The sequence below is a fragment of the Helobdella robusta genome (assembly GCF_000326865.2).
Source record: "Helobdella robusta unplaced genomic scaffold HELROscaffold_15, whole genome shotgun sequence".
NCBI classification, from domain to species: domain Eukaryota; kingdom Metazoa; phylum Annelida; class Clitellata; order Rhynchobdellida; family Glossiphoniidae; genus Helobdella; species Helobdella robusta.
The window spans coordinates 1,056,208-1,075,518 of record NW_008703839.1 but is presented as its reverse complement, the minus strand read 5'-3'; the positions used below and the strand labels follow the sequence as shown (position 1 = coordinate 1,075,518).

At 33.4% G+C, this 19,311-nt stretch overlaps 3 protein-coding genes across 3 annotated transcripts; 2 read left to right on the top strand and 1 right to left on the bottom strand.

Annotated features, from left to right (window-relative positions):
* Positions 1 to 12,277: 12,277 nt before the first annotated feature.
* Positions 12,278 to 12,520, top strand: HELRODRAFT_74836 (hypothetical protein; the record flags this gene model as incomplete). The annotated part of the gene is made up of 1 exon (XM_009015080.1): positions 12,278 to 12,520. A coding segment is annotated over one exon (243 nt), but the record flags the coding sequence as incomplete, so codon positions are not given.
* A 404-nt stretch (positions 12,521 to 12,924) lies between these two features.
* On the top strand, positions 12,925 to 13,494 carry HELRODRAFT_74746 (hypothetical protein; the record flags this gene model as incomplete). Its single annotated transcript, XM_009015079.1, has 1 exon — positions 12,925 to 13,494. The coding sequence occupies one exon, from the start codon at positions 12,925 to 12,927 to the stop codon at positions 13,492 to 13,494; it is 570 nt and encodes a 189-aa protein (XP_009013327.1).
* A 4,611-nt stretch (positions 13,495 to 18,105) lies between these two features.
* HELRODRAFT_74924 (hypothetical protein) lies at positions 18,106 to 18,414 on the bottom strand (the record flags this gene model as incomplete). The annotated part of the gene is made up of 1 exon (XM_009015078.1): positions 18,106 to 18,414. A coding segment is annotated over one exon (309 nt), but the record flags the coding sequence as incomplete, so codon positions are not given.
* Between the last annotated feature and the right edge of the window lie 897 nt (positions 18,415 to 19,311).

Sequence of the window (19,311 nt, the reverse complement as noted above, 5' to 3'; positions counted from 1 at the left end):
TAAGCGGTTGATGATGTACCCGTTCCATATGGTCCTTAATGGCACCATTCTGTGTATGCATGGTGAGTCTTCTAGAGAGAGTAGTTCTCGTATGGCCGATATAACTCTCCACAACACAGTGTGGCACGGGACAAGAAAATCGGTATACGAGATTGGTTCTCTCTAGTTTGTTGGGGGGACGTGTGTTGTTATTTTTAACGATAAAGCTGGATGTTCGGTTGGTGTTGTAATAAATTATGAACTTCAGTCGGTAGCTTTCTTTGGGAACGGAGACATTGGATTTGATGATACGTTTGAGCATTGATTCATCAACTTTGTAGTTGACATGCATTTGATTGAGATAATATAGAGGTATAATTGTTTTTGTCGAGGTTGGAGTTATAGGATTATTTGTTTTGTTGATATAATGTTTTATGGTATTATCTATTAATTGGTTGGAATAGTTGTTGTTGATGAGAAACTGCTTTATGCGAATCAGTTCTGTATTGAAAATATTGATATCGGAAGAGATTTTGTATGCCCGATGAATGAAGTTATAGATGACGTTGTTTTTATAGCGGTCGGGGCAGTCCGAATGATTATTTAAGACCTGACCAGAATTAGTCGGTTTAACATAAACCCTCGAAGTTAGCTGTTCTTCTTTTTCTTCAATTAAGCAATCGAGAAAGGCCAATTGTTTTTCGGTGCTAAATTCGATGGTGAATTTGAGATGGGAGTTGTTCTGAAATATATTCTGTAAGTTGTAAACATCGGTGACCTTTTCGCAAATGATGAAAATGTCATCGACGTAGCGTGCATATATTGGAGGTCTGTTGGTAGGGTCAGCAAATATCCTTGATTCGAGATCGGCCATATAGAATTCTGCGAACAGCGGTCCCAACGGAGATCCCATTGCAACACCATCAATTTTGCGCATAATGGGTTTACAAGCCTCACTATAAAATAAGACCCCGAATTCTTTATGAGCTGGTTAATATATATATATATATATATATATATATATAATCAAATTAAATTTTATTCAATCAATCCAAATTAATAATAATTAGGTAATGATTAGGAGACCAAAGCTAAAAAAAAACAAGATTCTTATGTCGCAGGCCATCGTTCACAAATTGTTCATTCTATCACGATATTTTAGGTATATTTATAATTCATGACAAAATTAACATAATGCACAATTCACATGATTCTAATTAAATAAAAATTGAACTTTTTTTCAATAAATATTTCTTTATTTTGTTTTTAAACAAATGCAAGGAATTTGTAGTCTTTATATCAACAGGAAGTTTCTCCAAGATTCCGGGACCGGTATGTTTTAAACTTTAACCAAGCAGTATTATTCTTGCTGGTGGTGTATAGAGCAGAGAAGAATGTCGAGTGAACTTTGACTGCACAGCATTTCCTAATTCGAAGAAATTAAAAGATGTTGGTAATTGATAATGTAGGAACTTGAACACAGAGATAGAAACATGATAATTATACAAATTTTTTATGTTTAGAATTTTCATTTCAGGATAATAACAGCTGACGTGACCATATGAATGTAGATTTAATAAAATTCTGATGAAACGATTTTGACATCTGGTAATTTGCTTCAAGTGAACTTCAGGGCTCTTTCCCCAGATGATGTTGCGGTATATTAGATGTGGATAGATATAGATTAATGAATAATACAAATCTACAATTATTGGTTTATTCAATCTTACTTTAATTTTATTAATTGCACCTATGGTTTTATTAATTTTTTTGATAACGAGTCTATATGCATATGCCACGAGAGGTTGTCCTTGATTATCACTCCGAAAAATTTTGTGCTGGATGTGCGTGGGATGCTATGGTTATTCATTTTTATATCTAAATTAGGTATTGTGTTAGTCAATATTTTTGGACCGAATAGAATGTAGTTGCATTTAAAAAAATTTACAATTAGTTTATTATTGATGAAACAATTTGAAACATCATCTAAACTTTTATTAATTATCTCTACATCGTTTGATGGATTGCTATTTGGGAAGAAAATGTTAGTATCATCTGCATACAGAAGATGATGTACGTCAGTAGCCAGATGAAAATCATTCATAAAAATTATAAATAGAGTGGGCCTAAGATTGATCCTTGCGGGACACCTGAAGTTATATTTAATTTATTTGAAGATTTATATTTTATCAACACAAAATTTACAATTAGTTTATTATTGATGAAACAATTTGAAACATCATCTAAACTTTTATTAATTATCTCTACATCGTTTGATGGATTGCTATTTGGGAAGAAAATGTTAGTATCATCTGCATACAGAAAATGATGTACGTCAGTAGCCAGATGAAAATCATTCATAAAAATTATAAATAGAAGTGGGCCTAAAATTGATCCTTGCGGGACTCCTGAAGTAATATTTAATTTATTTGAAGATTTATATTTTATCAACACATACTGATTTCTGTTTTGCAGATAGCTTTTGAACCATGTATGTGCTATTCCTCTTATTTAATAGGAGTATAATTTCTTTATTAATATCTCATGATTTATAACATCAAATGCCTTGGACAAGTCTATGAAAACACCTATGGTTAGGATTTTTTATTCAGATTATTTAATATTTTTTGTACTAAATGCAGTACTGCTAGTTCAGTTGAATGTTGTGCTCTATATCCATATTGATTTTTCTTTAATAAATTATTAATATTCAAGAATGAAGTTATTCTAATAAATATAATTTCTTCCAGTACTTTAGAAATAGGTAGAATATTGGCCTGTAATTGCTCATTTCCATCTTGGATCTTTTTTTATGAATAGGTATTATCTTGGATGTTTTGAAGCATTTTGGGATTATTCCTTGATTGATGGACAAATTGAATATATGTGTTATTGGATGTACAATTTCTGAGATGATTTGTTTTAAGAGATAATTACTTAATGAGTCATCAGAGGTGCTTTTTTTATTGCTAAGATTCTTGACGACTGTTAATACCTCAAGTTCATCAGTGGAGTTAATGTATAAGGATTTACAAATGTACTTGTTTATTTTTGAAGATTCATTAATTGTTTGATTTATATGATTCGCGTATATTTATTTATATTCTCTGTAGTAGGTGTTGAAATTGTTTTTTTATAGAGTTTATTCTGCTTCTTTAATAATTTAATTATTTCATCACTTCAATCAATCAATCAATCTTCGTTTTGCGTCCAGAGACCCATTTCCCCGAGGTAGGACGTTGTTTTCTTTGCCATCAACTTTTTGCGCCAAATTAGACGATCAGTTGTATCCATTTCATTTAAATTTAGAGCTTTCATGTCTTGCTCGATTGTTTGCGACCAGGACTTCTTTGGACGGCCTTTGGGACGTGTGCCAGGTACTTCAACATTTGTGTTACATTCTGCTCAGACGTGGCTGTTAAAACGATATCATCGGCATATATTAGATTCCAAATGTCAACAGTGCGTATCAATTTTGTGATTTCTTCCATCACAGTTATAAATAACAGTGGACTGAGAATCGAGCCTTGGTGAACTCCAACGCCGATGTTAAATGCATCTGTGTTTCCAACTGTTGTGCTGACAAGAGTCTTAGTATTCGTATACATTGCCATCACAAGTCGAACAAGATATTCTGGAATGAGTTGTCGACGTAGACTCCACCTTATTGCTTCACGGGGAACTCGATCAAAAGCTTTTTCAAGGTCTACAAAAATGTCTGATAGTTGCTGATGCTTTGCGAGGTACTTCCCTTGCAGTTGCCGAAAAATGTGAATTGCATCAATTGTTGATTTCCCCGCTAGGAAACCAAATTGATAATTTCCGATTGTTAATCTTCTCTCAATGATTTTCTCGACAATTTTCAGGGAGTGTTCTAACAGACGTATACTCCGATATGATGAACAATTCAATGGATCACCTTTGCCTTTGTATAGAGGAACTGTCATGCTAGAGTTCCATTCAGTCGGCATTGAGCAATTTCCCCAGATTTCACGGCAAAGTTGTAGTAACCAGATGCTTTGATAATGTCATTTGGGAGTCCCGAGGGCCCTGCTGCCTTTCCATCCTTCATAGCTTTCAGAGCTTCTGTAAGCTCCTCTACAGTGATGACTGAAATCGGACCTTAGATGGATGGAGCGTCAAAGTTAACATTGATGGAATTTGTTTTATTTAACAGACGGTTGAAGTATTCTCTCTATTGTAGCTTGATCTCATCTTGTTCAAAAACCATCTCATTTTTGTCGTTTTTGATACATGAGGCACCAACTATGTCTTTTTCCGTTTTGCTTGTTTTGCTATACGATACAGAGATTTCATTTGTTCATCTTTGCTTTTAGTGAGCCACTCTCTGCACTGATCTGTCCGAGCCAGTGCAACTTGACGTCTTGCATAGTTGTTCTTCTCACGGAAAATTTTGTGGTCATCAACAGACTTTGATTTTGCCATTGCTTGTATGCAACTTTCTTTTTAGCTATTGCATTTTGTACACTGTCAGGATTGTTTCAGATTTTGGTATTGTTGAGATGGTGTCAGAGAATGCAGCCCAGAAATCATTTTTTATCTCTTCTGATTCGCCTGTCTGTGGTGCATATGCAGAAAAAATAATCATTGTTTGCATTTTCTATGCGAAGCTTGATCCACATGAGACGTGAATTAATCCTTTTAATATTCATCATTTCTTGGGCTAGCGGTTCTCTGTCTGACAAAAATTCCAACACCATTTTTGTCCGTCTTTTGTCCATTCCAGAATAGTTTATATTTTTCTTTGTCTGAGTTGACATGACAGACACCATTCGATTTCCATCGGGTTTCCTGAAGGCAGCAGATGTCAATTCTTCTACGCTCGAGCATTTCTGCGATTTCCATGCTGCGGCCAGTCAGTGATCCAACATTGAGCGTTCCAAGTCTAAGTACTATGGAGGGGCCATTCTGAATTTTTCTGCAACATCCCAGGGATTTTTGTCACTCCTTGACTATTAAAGGCCTGCTGGGGACTAGGAGCCGTTTTTTTTGTGATGGCATGAGAGTAATTTGGGAAAAGTTTTTACATCCGAACACCCATCCTGACGACAACCACCAGTTATAAGCGGTAGGCCAAACCTTTTGCTCAAAAGCACGCAAAGCAGCGTGGATGCAGTTTTATGTCATGCCCAGGACCAGCATCCTTCATTTTCAGTTGGCAGCTTATCTGTGTTCTCTATGAAACCAACTTCATGTCTTCCTAAATCATCTTGAATGTCAAGACCAATATATTTGCAATCCATTTCATCACTTACCCATGGCTTTTTATTTTTCCGTTTCATCGGTTGCAATGGGGCATAAGTATCAAGAATTTTATTTAATTAATTATAAATATTTATGCAACAGGTGCCAATGTTACCCTCATCCGTTATTGAATCCCATTTTTCAGAAGATAGAGCTTCCTTAATTAGGGAAATGTTTCTCTTATTTATGTTCTTTTTCAAAGTCAGAGTATATGTAGTGACAAATCCTGTATTTTCTACAACTGTATAAATTGGATAATGATCTGAAAAGTCTGATATTATTTTTCCATTATAACATTGTTTATTTGAGTTAAAAAATATATTATCTATTAGTGAAATTGAGTTATTAGTTATCCTAGTTGGTAAATCAATCAAAGGTAAGAAGTAATGCGACAAAAGTAAATTTTGAAAATCTTTGGAGGTTTTATCAATTATCAAATCTCCGACCATGAAAATTTTATCAAGTGGATTTAAACTATTTAGCATTGATTCAATTTTTTCTAAAAAAGACTCATATTTATAACTATGTGGTCGATAGATGGCAATTATCTTGATCATGTTATGTAGTGAGGCTTGATGCAATTCAAATTCCACGCAAAGTATGTCAACGTTGTCATCATCGAATATGTTGCTTTCATTTACAACATATTTTACATCATCTTTTATAAACATTCCAACACCGCCTCCACATCTATTTCTTCTATTCTTGTATACGAAATTGTAATTATTTAATTTAATTAAGTCAGCCGTTTCATCGTTTAACCAACTCTCAGATATTACAATAATTTTGATGATAAAATCAAATTGTTTCAATAAGATCTCCAGTTTCAATAATTTGTGAAACAGACTACGAGGTTTACGGAAAATTCATCGTGGAAAATTCATCGTGGGAAAATTTATCGTGGAAAATTCATCGCGGGAAAATTCATCGTGGGGTAAAATTCATCGTTGGGTAAAATTCATCGTGGAAAATTCATCGTGGAAAAATTCATCGTGGGGTAAAATTCATCGTGGAAAAATTCATCGTGGTGGGGTAAAATTCACCATGGAGTGAAATTCATCGTATATATCGTATATAACATATAACGTATATAATATATACGTATAATATACAAATTATACTGTATTGGAGGTTATATCAATAGGCAACGTATAGCATCCATGCTTATTAATACTATCATTTGTATACCCTTAGTATGGTATATAAAATAGAAAATATATACAAAGGTGGACCGCGGACGTCGGACGTGTCTGAGTAAGTTAAGTAAAAGTCTATAATAAAATACTCTATGTGAAGTGTGTCAGAAATGAGGAAGTAGTTTTTGCATCACGATTCGCTAATCTTTGTGTGAAAATGTCACTAGAATTCGTGTACAGTGAAAAAGGAAAAAGAAAATTAATTGACTCAGGTCACTTGTTCGTAAAAGATGCAGCTACAAAAGAAAAAACTTTCTGGAAATGTGATCAATATCAAAATCTTGTATGTCGGGCACGTTTGCATACTCGTCATGACAAAATTGTAAAGAGAGTCGGTGAACATAACCACGCAGGAAATGCTGCTCGGGTCGAAGTTGTTAAGGTTGTGAATCAAATGAAAAATGCTTTAGACCTCCAAAAGAACTTCTATCATCTTCTCATTCTTCTTACGAAGGTGTCTGTCTATTTTATAAATCTTTATTTACTGCTTCCATTAATACTTCCTTTAATTTCTCTTCTTTTGAATGTCTTGTTGTATCTCTTAAGTCTTCTTATCTATCTTTTTATATTGCTGTAATCTACTCGACCTCCTTCTCCTCTCACTATATTTTTAGATGAATTTTACTCACTCGCTGAATCTCTACTCTTTTTCTACATCTTTTGTGATTTCAACTTGCACTTCAATAACTTATCATGTTCTTACACTCGTAGATTTAATGATATTTTGTCTCTTTTTAACTTAACACAATATTGTTCTTTTCCTTCCCATACTTCTGGCAACACTATTGATTTTATTATAGGTTCATCTTTTTCTATGCCTATTAATATCTCTGTTAGCTCTTTTCCTTACTTTGATCACCTCCTTATTGAATCTGTATTTTCTTTAGATTTCCTTCCTTTTAATTCATTTGTCTATTTCTAAAAGATGCTGGTCTTCTCTTAATAAAGATTTTTTTCAACCTCTTACTGAAACTATTTTTTTTACTATCTTATTTTCTGATGTTGATGATTTTGTCTATGCTTTTAATATCTACATTACTTCTATCCTTAATAAGCTTATTCCTCTTAAATCTTTTACTTATAGGCTCTATACTCGTAAGGCTCCTTTGTTCGATTATGCTTGTGTAATGGCTGGGAAAAGTGTTAGAAGGCCGGAGAAAGCCTCATATATTCCCATATCTTGTTCTCTTGCATTGGCTTCCTATAAAATATAGAATAATTTTTAAAATTTGCACATTTATGTATAAGCCTCAATCTAAATTATATCCTAAATACTTATCAAATATACTAATTGAACCTAAACATCCCGGTTTACGATCGTTTTCTTGTTTTCGCTTCTTCTTAACTCGTGTTGAACACTCTTTTGCCGAATCTGCTTTTGCTTTTTCTGACCCTTTTCTCTGAAGCCCTCTACCTACTTCTCTGACTACTTCTCCATCACTTACGAAGTTCAGAGCGGATCTCAAGACCCATCTGTTTGCAAAATCAATTGAGGAGCGCTGTTGAACATCGCGGAAATAGCGCTTTACAAGCTAATTGATTGACTGACTGACTGACTGACCGACTGATTGATTGATTGAAACTATCGTTTTCGTTGGTGCTCTTGGACGTTATTTTTTGTGATTCTTTTCATGATTTTTAGATAATAAAAATAAATATTGGTATGATTATATAATATTGCTTTTGACAAAAAGGATATAGGTGTTAGTTACTTTCTTCAAAACTTGAGTGAAATGGAGCAAAATGAGTCAAGACGCAATTTATGAACTACATCATAAATCATAAACTACATCATGAAGGCATCATAAATCATGCCTAACAAAGTAGTATTGTAATGTCTATTTAGTTTGAATTCGTAAATCATACAGAATTTCCCCATTTGAAAGTAAATTTGAGTAGATCAAATGTGGAATAAATCTTAGAATGATCGAAATTCAATGAAAAGCAAAGAACACAATGATCACTTTTGCACAGTGCACCAGATGAAATGGAGTTCCAATTAATCTTTGGAAAATTAAAATCCCCAATAATAATTTTAGTGCCCTTCAAATTTAAAAATTCTTTGATTAAGAAATTATAGAATCATTGTTGTTCCTGACTTCTATAAATGACCATAAAAAAGACATTAGTTTTGCAACTTTTTATATGCAAACTGAGGTAATCATTGAAATAAGTTTTCAGGCTTATTTTGTTAGAAGACAGACCACGTTTAATATAACAAGCAATGTCTCGGCTACCCTTCTTCATAAAATAAACTACCCCCGATTTGTATCGTTTAATTGCAACATCATCTTCATTCATATCGCCAACAATATGCTTTAGATTAACTTCGGTAAAAATTAAAATATCATTATTTAGCGTAACCCTGTCGATCAATAACCTGATTCCATTTAACTTGTTAAGCATTGCATCTACATTTAACTAGGTTATATTTAGTTTGAACGAGCCTATATCTTGAAATCTAGGTTCTGTTATAGGTGAGATGTAGGAGCTTCGTAAGGAATAGCATAAATTGTAAAGATTAGCTACATTTCAGAAATTAGGAAGAAGATGAAAAATGTGATGAATATTGAAGCACGGACTGTTCAATTAAAATCAGTAGAAAAGTGTGACTGGATCGATAGTTGAAAGTGAAACTTCTGTTTGAGGATTGATGACTGAAGAAAATTGAACTTACTTGGTGTTATGTTCTAATGGATATGACTAGCTCTAACGGAAGTGACGAGAAAAGATTACATCAAGTTGAAAACAGTTTTCTAATGAACAAATTAATCAAATTTTACTGGGAAACCAGTCACTAATTTATCTTTAAACGAAAATCATGAGAAAAAATCAATAGGCCTAAATCAGAATTAGCATTTCTAATACTCAAACTTTGCATGATTAAGTTTTTGGTCATTACATTTTTGAATTTAAGTACTGATAGTAATGGCCCGCTCAATTTTTCACCGGCATTCTTTTGTCCAAGTCTTGCAAGTCTGATTATCACGTTTTCATCAAAATCATCAACCAGATAAATTGATAAATTTTTTTGTCATTTTGCTTTGCCATTTCTGAAGATTCAATAAAAATCAGCAATACAAAAAGACTGTATTATAGAACCATAGCAAAGGTGAAATCACTGTCAAACTCTGTACATCAAAGTATAAGACATTACTGGTTCTACATTTATTAAACCAAATGTTACAAGGTGGTGTTCAAAATTTTATGCAGTAGGAAAAGTTGTTGACATAGGATTCGACAAAATTTGTAGTTGTCAGAAAGGCTTAGGACAATCATTATTTACAGAAAATGAACTTAGTTTTTTGAAGTTTGTTCTCCAAGCCATGAAACCGATAGTAAGTGCAGTGGATATCATTTAGAGTGAAAATTCATACATTCATACATTCATTCATACTCATTCAGTCAATCAATCTTTGTTTAGCGTCCAGAGACCCAGTTCTCCCGAGGTAGGACGTTGTTTTTTTGCCATCAATTTTTTGCGCCAAATTAGACGATCAGTTGTATCCATTTCATTTAAATTTAGAGCTTTCATGTCTTGCTCGATTGTTTGCGACCAGGACTTCTTTGGACGGCCTTTGGGACGGGTGCCGTGTACTTCAACATCTGCAAGAGAAGTTATAGCATTGTTTTCACTTCGTTTGACATGACCAAACCACCGCAGACGGTGTTGCCGACATTCGTCCTTTATATTATCTAAACCAGCACGACGCTGGATTTTGGTAGATTTGGTGTGGTCCTTCAGACAGGTTAGTTGAAGTTGTTGTTCCAGTTTAATTGTCATTGGTCATGTTTTTGCACCATATAACAACACCGGACGTATCACAGATTTATAAAGTCTTGATCGTAGTGGTAGTGGGATGTCACGCCGCATCAATATAGAGGCAAGGAGATGCCATTTATTCCAGGCTGCACGTATGCGTGCTCGAACGGCAGCTTTAGCTGTTCCAGTACAATCACGAACATCCCCTAGATATTGAAACGATGTGACTTTCTCTACCTTAATGGCTTCAAAAACATTGCTATTTCGAATTTGTTGAACAACGTTTGTAACACCACTGGTTACACTGCTGACACTTGATTAAATTGTTACCTACACCAGCTTTACAAATTGAACAGGGTCATCGTCCAGTAGCTGTAGATTGGATGGGTTCAACAGTGTTCATTGCTTTGGTTTTACTGATATTGACTTTGAATCCATGAACGGCGAGTCTGGTGTTCCAATCTTCAAACATCTGTGCTACATTCTGCTCAGACGTGGCTGTTAAAACGATATCATCGGCATATATTAGATTCCAAATGTCACCAGTGCTTATCGGCTTTGTGATTTTTTCCATCACAGTTATAAATAACAGTGGACTGAGAATCGAGCCTTGTGAACTCCAAATCCGATGTTAAATGCATCTGTGTTTCCAACCGTTGTTCTGACAAGAGTCTTAGTATTCGTATACATTTCCATCACAAGTTGAACAAGATATTCTAGAAGAGTTGTCGACGTAGACTCCACCTGATTGCTTCACGGAGAACTCGATCAAATGCTTTTTCAAGGTCTACAAAAATGTGTGATAGTTGTTGATGCTTCTTTGCAAAGTACTTTTCTTGCAGCTGCCGAAAGATGTAAATTGCATCAATTGTTGATTTCCCCGCTAGGAAACCAAATTGATAATTTCCGATTGTGATGCATGACGTTAATCTTCTCTCAATGATTTTCTCGACAATTTTCAGGGAGTGTTCTAACAGACGTATACTCCGATATGATGAACAATTCAATGGATCACCTTTGCCTTTGTATAGAGGAACTGTCATGCTAGAGTTCCATTCAGTCGGCATTGAGCAATTTCTCCAGATTTCACGGCAAAGTTGTAGTAACCAGATGCTTTGATAATGTCATTTGGGAGTCCAGAGGGCTCTACTGCCTTTCCATCCTTCATAGTTTTAAGAGCTTCTGTAAGCTCCTCTACAGTGATGTCTGGAATCGGACCTTCGATGGGTGGAGCGTCAAAGTTAACATTGATGGGATTTGTTTTATTTAACAGATGGTTGATGTATTCTTTCCACTGTAGCTTGATCTCATCTTGTTCAAGAACCATCTCATTTTTGTCGTTTTTGATACATGAGGCACCAACTATGTCTTTTTCCGTTTTGCTTGTTTTGCTATACGATAGAGAGATTTCATTTGTTCACCTTTGTCAGCCACTCTCTGCACTGATCTGTCCGAGCCAGTGCAAGATTTGACGTCTTTCATAGTTGTTCTTTCCACGGAAAATTTTAAAATAAAATAATATGAAAAAACAACTAAAATAAAAACTAAAATGAAATAAAAACATAAGTCACATTGTATCAACAATCACTGGAATTAACAAAAAAATTTCACTGTTTACAGATAATGCTGTTCAACCTATATTGCAAGCACTGACTGATGGTATAAAAAAAGATTGGGCAACTTTTAGAAAATGATGAGTATCTGTTTGCCTCTATGCTAATTCTACAAATTTAAAACAAATTTTCTAACCTGTGAAAACAAAAAAATACTCTTATAGAAAAATTATTGGCATATATAGAAAATATACACCAAGAATTTGAACAATCAAGTAATAGTTTTTTTAATTGCAATTGATAAATACATATTCAAATTAACTTTTGTTTATTAATGATTTGAAGCCACAACACATTGTTTGAAAATGTTTTCTTGGTAAATGGCTATTTATTTATTTACATTACACGCAGATTGCAAACCAGTGAGTCCTGTACCTTCGTCTTCTAAAGAAAGCAAACCGTAGCAAATAAATAATGACAATTTGAATAATTACTTGGAAAATAATCAAAATTTATTGGATCATGTGTTGGCTGATAAACTCAACAGTTACTTGGTTAACCCATCTAAGAATATTGAAAGTTTATTTTCCTATTCATCAGTATGTGCAAGTTTCATTAAACTAAATTCAACATTACCTAGCTTTGCAGTGGTTGAGCGTCTTTTCAGTGTTGCTGGACAAATTCTAATTGATAAACGCTGTAGATTGTCTGATGATCATACGAATAAAATGATTTTTCGAGAGATCATCTTAAACACACATTAAAAAAAACATTTATTAAAAAAAATATACATGTTGGTTAACAAATTTATAAAAAATTTTCAGAAGGGTTTTTTTTATAAAAATAATTAAAAAGAGTTAAAAAAGTAGTTAAAAAGTAGTTACTATGTTTTTATTTAATTATGGTCCTGGGTATGACATGAAACTGCATCCACGCTGCCTTGCGTGCTTTTGAGCGAAAGGCTAGGCCTACCGCTTATAACTGGTGGTTGACGTCAGGATGGGTGTCCGGATGTAAAATCTTTTCCCAAATTACTCTTATGCCATCACAAAGAAAAACAACGGCCCCTAGTCCCCAGCAGGCCTTAAGTGGTCAAGGGGTGCCAAGAATCCCTGGGAAGTATGCAATAGCGGAGGGATGTTGCAGAAAAATTCAGAATGGCCCCTCTATGGTACTTAGACTTGGAACGCTCAATGTTGGATCACTGACTGGCCGCAGCATGGAAATCGCAGAAGTGCTCGAATGTAGAAGGATTGACATCTGCTGCCTTCAGGAAACCCGATGGAAATCGAATGGTGTCTGTCATGTCAACTCAGACAGAGAAAAATATAAACTATTCTGGAATGGTCAAAAGACGGCCAAAAATGGTGTTGGAATTTTTGTCAGAGAACCGCTAGCCCAAGAAGTACTGGATATTAATAGGATTAATTCACGTCTCATGTGGATCAAGCTTCGCATAGAAAAGCAAACAAAGATTATTTTTTCTGCATACGCACCACAGACAGGCGAATCAGAAGAGATCAAAAATGATTTCTGGACTGCATTCTCTGACACCATCTCAACAATACCAAAATCTGAAACAATCCTGATTGGAGGCGATCTCAATGGCCACGTTGGAGAGAAAACAGATGGTCTTGACAATGTACATTGCGGTTTTGGCTATGGAAAACGAAATGAAGATGGCAACCGCATCCTTGAATTTGCTGAAAGTCACGGGTTTTGTTCACTGAACTCATAACATACAAAAGTGGACCATCAGCCATGCAAATTGTCCGGTGTTGTTATATGGTGCAGAAACATGGCCAATGACAACCAAACTGGAACAACAACTTCAACGAACCGACATGAAAATGCTCCGATGGATGCAACGAATTAGTCTGAAGGACCACATCAAATCTACCGAAATCCTGCGTCGTGCTGGTTTAGATAATATAAAGGACGAATGCCGGCAACACCGTCTGCGGTGGTTTGGTCATGTCAAACGAAGTGGAAACAGTGCCATAACTTCTCTTGCAGATGTTGAAGTACCTGGCACACGTCCCAAAGGCCGTCCAAAGAAGTCCTGGTCGCAAACAATCGAGCAAGACATGAAAGCTCTAAATTTAAATGAAATGGATACAACTGATCGTCTAATTTGGCGCAAAAAGTTGATGGCAAAGAAAACAACGTCCTACCTCGGGAAACCGGGTCTCTGGACACAAAGCAATGATTGATTGATTATTTAAGTAGTTAACTAGAGTAGTTCACTACTTTTTTGTAGTTAACCCATCACTGACGCTTTATACAGCTTTTACCTATCCCGTTAGTATACATACCTGGTTTTTGCTAAGTCTGAATATTTAATAGTTTGTTTTTTCGCTTCATCTTGAATAACCTTAGTGTTTAGTTTAATAAAACTGTTTTCATGCTTCATATGTTTTTCATGTACTGAATTTGATAACTTTCAGTGTCTCAGTACAAGCTAAAACTTCATCACTTTTTTTGTTTCAACTTGTATTTTCTTCATTTCAACCAGAATTAGTCAAAATGTTAAACACAGAACATTTCTTTAAATCATCCATTAGATAATTTTGAATGAAAAATGACTTCTGGGCTCCGTTCTCTGACGCCATCTCAACAATACCAAAATCTGAAACAATCCCGATTTGAGGCAATCTCAATGGCCACGTTGGAGAGAAAACAGATGGTTTTGACAACGTGCATGGCGGTTTTGGCTACGGAAAACGGAATGAAGATGGCAACCGCATTCTTGAGTTTACTGTACACATATTTTAGAAAGAGGTTGGAACATTTCTTAACATACAAAACTGGATCATCAGCAACGTAAATTGATTTCTTCGCTGTCAGGCAACAACACCGAAGGCTCTTCAAAAATGTCAAAAATATACCTGGCGAATCATGTGTTGCCCAAAATATACTCCTTGTGGCAGACCCCTGGTTGTCAAACTTTCACAACATAAGTCTAAACAAATGCCTCGGAGAACCAAAACGTTGAAGCTGAAAAGCAATATTCATCGAGAAAAATTTTAACAGATTGTCGCCACGAAGTTAGACTACCAATCGCAAGCCAGAACAAATTGGAGTACATACAAAACCGTTTTGATAAACGCTGCAACTACAGTTTGTGGAAAAACTGGTACAAGACGCCAGCATGAACGGGACACTTAGTGGTGGAATGAAATTGTACAAAATGCAATAGCTGAAAAGAAAGCTGCATGTAAGCAATGGCAAAAATCAAAGTCTGTTGATGACCACAATATTTTCCGTGACAAGAACAACTATGCAAAACGTCAAGTCGCGCTGGCTCGGACAGATCAGTGCAAAAAGTAACTCACTAAAAGCAAAGGTAAACAAATGAATTGAGTCAACACGCATGGTTATTGACTCTCAAAACAATAAATAATAAAAGTTTACTGAATAAAACACGATTTGTTTTCTAAATTTGGATACTAAAATACTGAATTTATTTTTTACTGTCTTTGTATGATTTTAACAAAACTGAATAAAAAAACTGCCCTCTTCTTTTTTCCTTCAATTATTTTATTATAATCACAAAACAACTTGAATTGAAATAAATGTATACGAATATTATATTCTATTCAACAATTTTTACAAATACAGACAATGTAAAAATGTTCTAACAAATGTTTCTCATAAAATTTATAGCTTTGCCACGCTCAAAAAAAACTCTATTTTTATGCGGCCACGAGTAATATACATTGCATAATAAGGAAAAATTTATAATATGATCCTTCAGTATATTTTAAAACTTAAATATAGAATAGTTTTACTAAAGAAAACATTTCCGTTGTCGAATTTAAATTGTGTTTTAATCAAGGATATAATGGATATAGCATAATAATTACCTGCTTAATAATTTTTTTTAGTTCTATGGAATTAATCGCGTAAACATTAAACATTTTTTTGTAGTAATTGACATCTTATTGATTTTTTACGATCAAATGTCTTATTATCGTATTTTATTGTTAAACTTTACACAAATTTTTCAATTAAATGTCAATAAATTAACAAAAAAAAGTAAACTAGGACGATAATAGCTAAACAACCCGCTAAAAACTGATTGTTTACTTTAATTTAAATTCATTTTTCAACAAATATAGCTATCCTATGTAACATATTGGTTAGATTGACTTAGATGTTATATATAAAGAACAATGTATATATATATATATAACGCTTCTGCCTATATCCATATTATATATATCAATGTTTTTAATGTATCTTTTATTAATGGTGGTATCTAATTAAAACGGTGATGAAAAAAACTGACCAAACTTTCTGGAGTCGGAACAAATTGTCGAAATTTTTCTCGCTGTTGCAGACGGAGAGTTATCAATTAAGAGATTGCAACACTAGTTGTCATAACGTTTCGTGCAACTGATTGTTTTTATGTTGTGTTGTTTTCTGAGGCTTTTAACAGCTTTTTCTAAAACCTTGTTTTTGTCAATCATTTTTTCCTAATTTCATTTGAGAATTTTGTCTTTTTTACGCTTTGATTGAAATAAAATCCTCAAGTTATTTAATTTAATTTAACGCTTTTACGCATACCGAAGATTTAGAGTTGTTTTTAGCGCTGTTATTAAATCGGCTTATATTGAATATTGCCGCAGAAAGAACTTAAATTTGTGCAAATTATTTGAAATTGTTTTATGTAAAATATTTGCTTAGCCGAATATAAGTCGAAATTAATTTTTTTAGTCGTAATTTTATTTTTCGTATTTTTCGGCTTAGCTGGTTATCAGCCGGATTCTGTAAGAGAAAATATTCGGTTTAGGAGACTAGATTAAAGCCGGATATTTATTTTAAAATAAACAGAATGTAAACTTCAAAAATACTGTTTATTTAAACTATCCTGATTAAGTACGTGAATATAAAGTTCAACGTATAACCCTATCCATCTAAAGATTTAACACGTTATTCTTAATAGCCCTTCCTTATCAATTACTAATATATCATACAATTTACATATGTTTTTTTTACAATATAATTTGAGTTAGAAATTTAAATTGAAGATTTGTGACAAAAAAAAGCATAAAAAATTTAAACAATATATGAATATTTTAAAAGTTAATTTTGAAGATTAATTTTGGTGGAGCTGTTTGGTACTTTCTATTTTATTACCTTTACTTGACTAGCAGAAATGAAAACAACTAACTTACAAATTCATCAAAATAGCGGCATGTGTAGCCTAAAATTTATTCCGTTAAGCTAAATAGAGGACAAGACAAACTTTTTTTATATTATAAAATATGTTAAAATGCAAAACTCTGACTAGTTAGTTTAAAATAAACTAAAAATGAAAAATTTTATTTAACTAAACTATGGAAAACTATTTCATTAAACAATAGAAAAATATGACTAAAAAATAAAAATTTGTTCAAATAGAATTTTTTGATCAATGAAATTTCATCAATTGCAACAAAAACATCTAGTTCCAAAACGTAAAATTATTCAATACCTACTTATTTAAAGTAATTGTAAACTGGTCAAATAATCGCAGTAGTTTGTTCAGTGTTCTTCTCCAGTAGATTATTGATTTTGAAATAGCTTAAATTACATTGAAGTACATTTCAAAAACGTTTTAATGATTTTTTTCATGATCAGCCAAATACGGCTTAAATAAACCTGTATCTGATATAAATGAACATTTTTTAGGTTTATCGTATTTTAATTCTTTTGGCAGTTCAATAAAATTAACGTTAGACGAGCTTTTAAAATTTTGATTTTGTTTTTTGTTTATGCGTATTTCGTCATCTTGTTGACATTTTGTTACATGTTTAGTAACGTTAAATTCGTGTGCAGTCAACAAGTTTTCTTCACTGCAGTATTTTCGTTGGATGACAGTTTTATTGATTTTAGACTCATCATTTTGTGATAAGTTGCAAGCGCTTGTATGCTCTTGTAGGAAGTTTGGAATTAAATTTTCAGAAATTTTTTTTTGACCGTTCGAAAACTGATGAACTGCTATTCTAGGTAACTTAAAATAATTCAAAGTTGGCAGGAAATATCGAATCTGTGGGAAGGTCGACAGATGATATAATGGAGGAAATGGAGAATGGACTAGCAAATGGTGATGATAGTAATTTATATTCAAATTGTGTAAATAATCTTGTTCTACTGACAATTTCTGACCAGAATTACAAAAGTTTTCTGAATTATTGTTGTCCTGTAAGCTGTCTACTTTACAATAATGAAGGATGTCATTTTTTCTGTTAAACAATTTACCAATATAACTATCTGGCGTGCCTGAAGTGGACTCGTACTTATTTTGGTCTTCATTATGGTGACCTTGAAATGTTTTAATAAAATGAAGTGATTGCTGTCGCATTTTCCGTTTTGGTTTATATTTGTAATCTGGATAAATACGCATGTGCAAGGCTCTTAAACGTTTTGCCTCATCAATAAACGGTTTTTTGTCGTCGTCTTTCAACTGTTTCCAATCACTGCCCAATTTTTTCGAAATTTCAGAATTGTGCATTTTGGGATTTTCTAAAGCCATTTTTTTTCTTTGTCCTCTAGACCATACCATGAAAGCATTCATAGGTCTTTTAACATGATTCGAAATTTTATTTGGCGGTTTAAATGCGTGAAATACATCCGAATAAATTTGTCTGTTAGATTCGAAATATGAATCCATTACAACGTTCCAGAAGTTTAAAATAATCGACGTAAAATAAACATTTTTATATTACAATTTCCTAAAAACAGTATTAAATTTGCACATACTGAAATTAAACTAAACATTTTTGACGTTCATAAAATATTTAGATAGACAAAACTGTTATGTCTTAACCAGTTAAAAAACATACCAAAGCAAAATAATCTTAGGAAACAAATTCACAGAAGCACTTCTAGATGCTTTTATACGCATCAATATCTTGCGAATATTTAGCCACGCCTTCTTAATTTCTATTGGTCAAAGAGCTTGAGTAATTTGAAAATGACAAGCAGTCAATAATGTAAAACATGGTTGTGATTTTTCCTTCACTGATTTGCATTTCTGGCTATGTAATCATGACAAAAAATAACTTCTACATTATATTTTAATGAGTTCAGTAAATAAATAAATATGACAGTCAATAAACAGATAAAGAAATTAACTAAAAATAATTTGCACTCATGTAAATGTGTTCTTTTGAGAGGCCTGCTAATGATTATGGCCACTGATCGTTACGATTCATGTTACACCAGGCAAAAAAACTAATTATGCTGAAATGTTATGTAAATTCATAAAAAATATTAATAAGCTATAAAAATATGAAAATGGAAACCAAAAATGGCATCAAACACCAACAAATTAACTAAAAAAAATATACACTCATGTAAATGTGTTCTTTTGTACTCATGGGAAGGCCTGCTCATGATAATGGCCACTGATCGTTACGATTCAAGTTAAAAATAAAATACGAAAATGGAAACCAATAATGGCACCAAACACCAAGGCGTACTTGAAATGTGTGCCGGCACATTCGAGGGCCAGTAGGATGATTGTACTTGTATTCAAGTGGAGCTAGGAGGCTGCATTTCTCAAAAC